The sequence below is a fragment of the Apteryx rowi genome, unplaced genomic scaffold (assembly GCF_003343035.1).
Source record: "Apteryx rowi isolate R43461 unplaced genomic scaffold, aptRow1 scaffold_16, whole genome shotgun sequence".
In the NCBI taxonomy this organism is placed as follows: domain Eukaryota; kingdom Metazoa; phylum Chordata; class Aves; order Apterygiformes; family Apterygidae; genus Apteryx; species Apteryx rowi.
The window spans coordinates 3,828,885-3,836,486 of NW_020447863.1; the positions used below are offsets into that span (position 1 = coordinate 3,828,885).

At 68.1% G+C, this 7,602-nt stretch overlaps 1 protein-coding gene across 1 annotated transcript in view; it reads left to right on the forward strand.

Moving 5' to 3' along the window:
• Nucleotides 1-4,874: 4,874 nt before the first annotated feature.
• AKNA (AT-hook transcription factor) overlaps nucleotides 4,875-7,602 on the forward strand; it is an 18,484-nt gene continuing 15,756 nt past the window's right edge. The window contains exons 1-3 of the mRNA XM_026059782.1: nucleotides 4,875-5,111; nucleotides 5,980-6,457; nucleotides 7,029-7,582. Coding sequence (XP_025915567.1) covers nucleotides 6,145-6,457; nucleotides 7,029-7,582 — 867 coding nt within the window. The 5' untranslated portion in view covers nucleotides 4,875-5,111; nucleotides 5,980-6,144. The remainder of the gene's footprint in view (nucleotides 5,112-5,979; nucleotides 6,458-7,028; nucleotides 7,583-7,602) is intronic.

The window sequence follows — 7,602 nt, forward strand, 5'->3', positions numbered from 1 at the left end:
GCCCCGCATCTCCGCACCGTCGCCCGACCCCACAGAGGCTCCTGCGGGTACGTCCGGATCYGCTCGCCGCCCCGGGGGGCAAAGCCGAGCCGCGGGTGGGAAACCAGCTGCGCTTGCGGTGTGCTTCGGAGCAAGGGGAGCTGTCACATAATTAAACGCGTGTGTGTCTGTAGAGGACGCGGAGGAGAATTGGCCGGGCGTTTCCCCACGGTGATGATTTTCCCCCCTTGTTTTAGTGTGAACTAAGAAAACGGCATTTTCACTTCTCTGCTCTCTTTTATGCTCGTAAAGCTTGACTCAGCAGGCTTAAGAAAAAGGGGGGGGTTATAAACCAGGAATTATTCCCTTCTGAACGGCAATCATCCCTTGCCAAGTTTCAGCCAGAAGCGCATTCTTTTGGCCTACTTAAAATCCCCCCAAAAGAGAGGGTTCGAATGGAAACGCTGACGAAGGGGAACCGCATCCGAAAAGGGCACCGCGGGGACGAGCTGCGGAGGCACAAGGCTGCGCGAGACCCGCTCCGTCCCGCGCCGTCCGTTTGGGCAGCCGCGACCCTGGCGGGCTCAAAGGGCGAATATCAAACGCCGCGCGGTATTGGGCATAATGAGATTTTTGACTAACGACCGGAAAGATATATATATATGTGGTGCCGTGTGCTCCTTCCCTGGCCGTTCCCGCTCTGCAACGCCCTCGGGCTGCGCGGGGACCGTGGTCGTTGCTTGCTAGCACCGAGCCTGGGGCTGCAGGTCCCCAGCGCTGCCGAAATGACTTGCTTTTCCCTCGGGAGCCGTGGGGGGCCTGCGGGTCGCTCCGGGGCTGTAGGTGCTCGGCCCCTCCGGGATATCGGGCGGTTGCTGCGGCTGAGCCGAGCCACTAAATTTCGGAGCGGGTGGCTCAGGAGCGTGAAACGTCCAAGTCATCGCGGGGGGGGGGAGCTCTGTCCAGGTGCTTGTCCCCGGCACCCTCAGTTTGGGCAGCCGCCCTTGGAGACGACGCCAGGGTCTCATCTCGATCCTCCGCTCGGGCCGGCGCCGGCTGCCCCGGGGGGCCGCGGGGTTTGGGTGCTCCCGCAGCGACAGCGGGGTGTGCAGCGACGCTGGCGGGCTCCCAGCGATCCGGTCGGCGTGGAAGAGCCTGAGCCCGGGATGAAAACGTGGTTTTGATCAAACTCATGTTCTGCGCTTCGAGGCCCCGCGGAGCCGGGCCCCCGCCGGGACCGTGGTGCTCGGCCGCGGCGGCTGCCGGCAGCGCCCAGCTAGCGGGTTTTATTCGGGGTTTCGAAGCTGCCCTGAGCGGGGCTGTGGCCCCGGAAAGGTTTTGGGGGGTGAGGGGGGGGCAGGTTTGGTGCCTCCCCTGCGCATCCCATGGGTGCAGCTCAGCGAGCGCGGCGCGAGGGCTGGGACTCCGCGGCTCGGAACCGGCGGCCGCGGCGGCGCCCAGGGCGTCCCTGCGCCTCGGGGACACGGGACAGGTCTCTCCCGTCGCTCTGGGGCTGTCGCCCCCCTTGCTCTGTGGGGACGTATAGGCCTCGGCTGTGTTGCCGTTCGTTCCGGGCTTGCTCACAAGTGCAATGAGTTTGGCGGTCTCAGCCCATGCCGYCGTCCTTCCCGGAGGGGTTTTGCAGAGGCTGGAGCGGGGCGGGAGGGCACTGCGAGATGTCCCCGGCATTTTGGGGACCGAGAGACGCTCATCACTGCCCTGAGCACCCTCCCTGGGCACCCTGCTCCCACGCGAGCAGCTCGTAGCGGGAGGTGGGTAGGGAGATTTTGGGGCAGTGAGGGACAGCGATGGGGGATAATCGGATCAGCAGCTCTGGTGGCTCCTGGAGCTCTCCCTGCCCTCGATCCCCATGGCTCCGGCGGCGCTGTCCGCAGCGGCGCGGTGCAGGGCAGGGGGAAGAGAGGCTTTTAACAGAGCTAACCTCACTGGTGAGGTTAAGAGACGCTTTCTAACAGAGAGAGGTTTTTAAATTTGGGGTTTTCAGCTCATCCTCTGCTTGCGTTATTGCAAAATGCAAGGTTTGAAAAAACAGTATTTAAAAGAAACGCGCACACACACAGACGCGCAGACACACACTCACGCTTGGGATTGTTTTCATTCGCTTTGGGGGTTTTGCGTAGGGAGCCGCATCATTTTCCAGGCTTTCCTGTGCTATCGCAAGAGCTAGAAAGTCACTGAAAAAAGAGAAGAAGAAAAAGACTTTCACGCCCATGTGGCCTCCGGTGGCTGGGACTTTCTGCAAAAGCGATAAACGCGGCCAAAATGGCAAGGAAATCCCACCGCCTGGCGCTGCCGCGGCGCGGCTGAGGCGACGCCGCGCTGCTGGGGGGCCGGCGGCGGCGTTCGGAAACGGCGGCGGCGGCGAGGTGGATTATCCACGGCTCGTCTATAAATGACGGGCTGGACCCGCGGCCTGGCACCGCCGCCGAGGCCGGGGGGCGCCGGGAGGCCGCGTCCGTGCTGCGGGCACCGCAGCGAACGCGGGGCGCCGGGTGTTAGGGGCTGGGGGCGGATTAGGGGTTTTTTTCCGGCGGTTCCCGCGCGAGCGGCGGTGCCGGCGGCTGCTTGGGGACACCCCGGCGAGCGGCCGGGTTGCGATAGCCGCAGGGGGCTTGCGCGAGCCGTCCCCCGCGTGGCCCTAATTACACGGCGACGCGCCGGGTTAATAACCCGCTGGCGAACGCGCCGCRGTGCAAACCGGGGCTACGGCGGGGGCTGGAACAAGCCCCGGGGAGCTGGCGAGCGTCTCCGAAGCCGCAGACCCCCGCGGGAAGCTGTTTCCAGGCCGGGTTGTCCCATTCGAGAGCCGTCTCCTGCCAGGCAGCGTCACGCGTGTTCTGTGCCTGGAGCCTCCTTCCACGTTAAGCGCTCGGAGCCGGCTGGTCCGTCCCGCCGTGGGGCTGCGACCGGAGCGGGGCGCAGGGACGGGCAGCGAGTGCTGTGCCGGGGCAGGTTGCATTTGCAGGATGCCCGAGGGCCGGAGCAGGGGAGATGGAGCCGAGAGCCGCCGCGGAGAGAAGACGGGGAATTGCTYGGGGTGCTTTGGGCGGAAGAGACCTTCCGGGAGAAAAGTCTTGCRAATTATTTTGCCTCCCCCGCAGCCGTTCGCCAGCCGGCTGCGACCTGCGAGGGTGACGGCCGCCGGCGCCGTGTCCGGCAGCGCGGGGCTGTGCCTGCATTGCCCGAGCGACTGCATCGCTCGAGTCCGCCCGGGGCTCGGGCCTGCCGCGCAGGGTGCGAGGGGGTTAAAGAGTTTGCGCCGGCTCGCGGACTCGTAGGAAACGTGCTCCGGTGCTTCCTGCTGCTGCGGAGCCGGGGGCGGGCGAGACGGGCGGCCGCGGGGCTCCCTCGGCCCCACGGCGCTCCTGGGCCCGGCGCCGCCGGCAGCCCCCCGGCAGGGCTCTGCGGGAGATGGGAGCCGCTCGGAGCGGGGCCGCCGGCAGGACGGGGCCCCCGGAGCCGGAGGGTGAGTGCGCCCTGCGCGGGGCCGGCTGCTCCGCCGCTCCCCAGATGTTGCAGCGCAGCTGCCGGTGGGGCTGGATACGCCGCTCAGCGTCCCGCCGGGCGAGCAACGGGATGGGGGTGCCGGGCTGGGACACCCCCGGGTGACCTTTGCGTCCCTCGGCACGAGCGTCGGGGCCGTCCGCCCCCCTCAGCCTGCCGCACCGGCGCAGCAGCAGCATTTTATGGATTTTAGCGGCTTTCCCGTGCGCGTGGGACTCGGAGCTTGGCCCGCGGGATGCACCGGCCGCGGCTGCGCTTTGGGGAGAGGCGGCGGGGGGAGCCCGGGCGAGACGATTGCTTTGGCGGCGGCACCGCCGGCTCCGCTCCGGCCTCGGTGGGAGCGGGGAGAGGCCGGGGGGCTCGGATGTGTGCGGCTGCCGGGCCCTGGCGCCAGGCCGCCCGGCTTTTCGGGGGCCGGTTCGCGGTGCAGTCCTCGGTCACCTAAAAGCCACCGGCTGCTATGGAAACCCCGGCCAAAACAATAAGTAACGCTGGGGAGGCGGCCAGCGGAGAGGGGAAGTTCCTGCTTCTAGGTCATCGGTGCAGCGAGTCTGCTGGGCCTCTGCCATAACCCCTCTCCCCGTCAGACACCGGCCGAGCCGCCTTACGTGCAGATGTGTGGCCGCGCAGGCAATTCTCCTTCCTCCTCTTTAAGTTTTTTATCCTCCCCTCCCGTTTTTGGCTCTGCTCCCCTCAGCAAAGCTTTCCAAGAGCGGCCTCCCCGTGGCAGCGCCTCGCCTGCCTGGGTGCAAAAACCCGAACCGCTGCGAAATATTGCCCAAGCTGGAAGGGTCTGGGGGTGCTCGAAGCTCAGCCTGCACCATCCCACACCCCGCCGCTGCCGCTGCGGGGGGCTCGTGGCGACTTCGAATGGGCCTGGTTTGCGGTCGCTTGTGTTTCTCGCGGCTCCGTGCTGCAGTCCCCCTCGCAGGGGGACGTGGGCAGGCTCGGGGACATGCCAGCGCCCCGGAGAGCTCCCAGCCCCAGCCCTGGCCCTGCGGCCAGCCCGCGCGCCGTGCCCCGGGGTGGCCGCCGCGATGCCCTGCCCCGCAGGAGCTCCCCYGGCCGTTCGCAAGCGGGGAAGGCGCCCGGCCGCATCCGGCTGTCGCGTGTGCAGGATCGGCGCCGTCCCATCCGTGCGCAACGTGCTGAGCGCCGGAGCGAACGGGTTGAGAGGCCGCCGCCGCGGTGGCCGCGAAGCCCTCGACCCCGTTCCTGGGGGAAGGGGACGCGCGGCCGGGGCAGGGGTGGCGCCGCGCCGTGCCGCGGAGGCAGGCTCGGGGCCGAGCCTGGCGCTGGGCGGCAGCGGAGCCCCCAGCGTGGGGTGAGGCCCCTCTGCCAGTCGTAGCATGAGCCGTACCGCCGGCTCACCGGGGCTTTGTAGGCAGCGGCAAGTGCTATGAAACCGGAAAACCACAAAGTGTGTTGACGGGAGGGGGTGGGCTCAGTCTGCCTCTTCTTCTTCTTCTTCTTCTTCCTGGAGCTGCATCTGGCGAGAGGGCGAGGTGTTATGAGTTGTGAGTTCTCAGCTGCAGCGTGGCCAGCTTAGCTGGGAAAGCGCCAGCCGCGTGGGACCCTGGGCGCCGGGGAAGGGGTGCTTGGGGCAGGTAACGGGGCCGGGTCGCTGCGAGACCGGGGGGGGGTTGGTCTGGGAGGGCAGGCACGAGCACGAGGCAAGCGCCTCGCTTTGGGAAAGCCCCTCCGGCAGAGCGCTGGGGAGGGCTGTTATTACCGGAGCGGGAGGAAAGCGCCGGGCATCAGCTGCCGAAAAGCCTCYGCCGGCGCTTCCCGCGCACAAAGGCCGGGCACAAAGGAGCCTGCTGCTAATGGGAGCCGGAGGCGAGCRGCACGGCCGGGCGCCATGGTGCTCCCCCCGTCCCCTGGCGGAGCCGGTCCCCCATGCCGCGGGGGACGGAGGGGCTGCCGAGCATCGCGGGCCTCCCTTCTGCCGCGCGGGGCGGCTGGAGGGGGTTTCCTCGTCCCGCGGCGCTGGGGAGGGTGCTGAGCCAGGGCATCTCCGTCCGAGATACCAAGGAGGAGGCTGCTCCCCTGCTCCGCGTAAAGCATCAGGCTGGGGGCAAACGTGCCCCGCGCGGCTCTTCTTGCAGCTGGAGGGGCAGCGGCTCCTGCCCGTGTTTTTGGGGTCATGCTGGAGGGCTCCTTTCCCACGTCCGTGGTCCCCGAGGGCACCTAAGGGCCACCGCTTCGTGGTGCCTCTCTGCACGATGGAGTGAGATGCGGTGGACGGACCCCTCATCTGGTTGGGGGTGGCTGGCCGGTGTCCCGGTCCCTGCCCACGCTGTGGGACGTAACTYTTGTCACCCCAAGTCCTGGGACCGTGCCAGGAGGATGGGGAAAGCCCCGGCAGCAGCCGACATCTCCGTGCCAGGAGCAGGGGGAGGGTTGAACAGAGCCTGCTGTGTCCTCGCTGGCTCCTGCTGAGCATCTTCCCCTCTCTCTCTCGGCTGCTGTCAGGATGCTGCAGCGCTGAGCACAGCGGCGATGTGACCTACATTCCCGCGAGGAAGGAGCTCCCCRTCCCGGGCACGCGCCGGCCTTTTGCTGCAGCCACGCCATGAAGCGGCGCAAGTGAAGCGAAGGCTGTCGCCACGTTGGGCCACACACGGGAGGCGGCGGGACATGGCCAGCTCGGCACCATGGCTGCACTGGACGGAACGGGACCTGGGCAGYGGCTCCCGGGAGCCGAAGCACTGGGAGGAAGAGGAGGAGGAGGATTTTGAAGAACACATGGATGAGAACGGAGTCATTGGCCTGGAGGACAAGCTCRCGGCTGTCGCCGGCCGGCCGAGGAGCTCCTGTTTCACGGATGCGCTCGGCCGACAGATCCTGGATCCCCCTGCTCACACCAGGAGTTTCAGCCTCGGCAAGCTGCAGGAATTTGGTCTGGAGGAGTCGGGCACGGACGGGGAGGACGCCAGAAGCCCACCACTGGGTGAGTCRTCTCCGCTCCGCTCCTCTCCCTCCCGCGCTCTCCACGCACCGCTTGTGGCTGCGTGGGCACAGGAGGTGCCACCAACCCCTTCCCGCGTCCGCGTTGCAAGAGCCTCAGGGGACCCCAAGGGCTCTCGTGTAYGGGGGGCAACGTGGACCTCGCCGCCCCGGCGTGGAGGCTGGGCGTGCTCCCCGGGGACAGTTCGGGCTGGCTGCGAGCGTGCACCGTTCGCAGCTGGGACCATGGCAGCTTCTGGGGAGGTTGCTGGAGAGCTGCACCAGCCACCCGGCTGCCTTTCGCCGCCTGCCACAAAACCTGCGCTGGTGGGGCCTAATGATCTTCAGAGATCCAGGAGCTGGTTATTTGGGAATCCGGGGAATGCGGGAGCACCCCAAAACCCCGTGTAGGACCCCACCGGCCCTGGCTGGTGCTGTCCATCCTACAGTGGTTTCGGGTTCCTCGCCCACAGCCCCCTTCCCCCTTCCTCGCCGAGTGAAGCCCAGGCTGCCGGGAGGCTCCGGAGCCGTGGGGGAGCCGGCGCCCGCTTGGTGACCGCAGGTTTGTTTTCCAGGGGACGGCGAGGACCCTGGTGATGGGACACAGGAGGACCTGGCTTACTGGCACCCACGGGAGGACGTGACTGTGGAGGACGAGGAGCAGGGCAGCTTGGGGGATGAGGAGAGGCCGGAGGGGACCTGGGGGGCCGAGAGCGACGGGGAGGCCTACCCCGAGCTCTCCTACGAGGGCCAGTGCGGCTCCGAGTGCAGCGGCAGCCCCGAGGTGCCGCAGGACGGCCCGGCTCTTCACGGGCCCTACGAGAAATTGCTCAGCTTCAGCACAGATGGCGGGGAGACGTCGGTGCCTTCGGACATCAGCCCCGGCCCTTCCCCGCCAGGCCGGAGAGCGTCCGGTGGAACCTCCGGGAGCCCCTCGGGCGGCAGCCCCCGGCAGAGCCCGCCGACCAGCTCCGGCCACTGGAGCCTGAGCCGGAGCCTCCTGCTGCACCTCTCGGCCGACGACCTCCGCGACGCCCCCAGCATCGAGGCAGAGCCCTTCCCCGAGTCCAGCGCCGAGAGCGGCGAGGAGCCGCCCGGGACGGAGCCACCGGCCRCTGCCGGGGGGTCGGCGCCCGCCGGGGAGCGCCG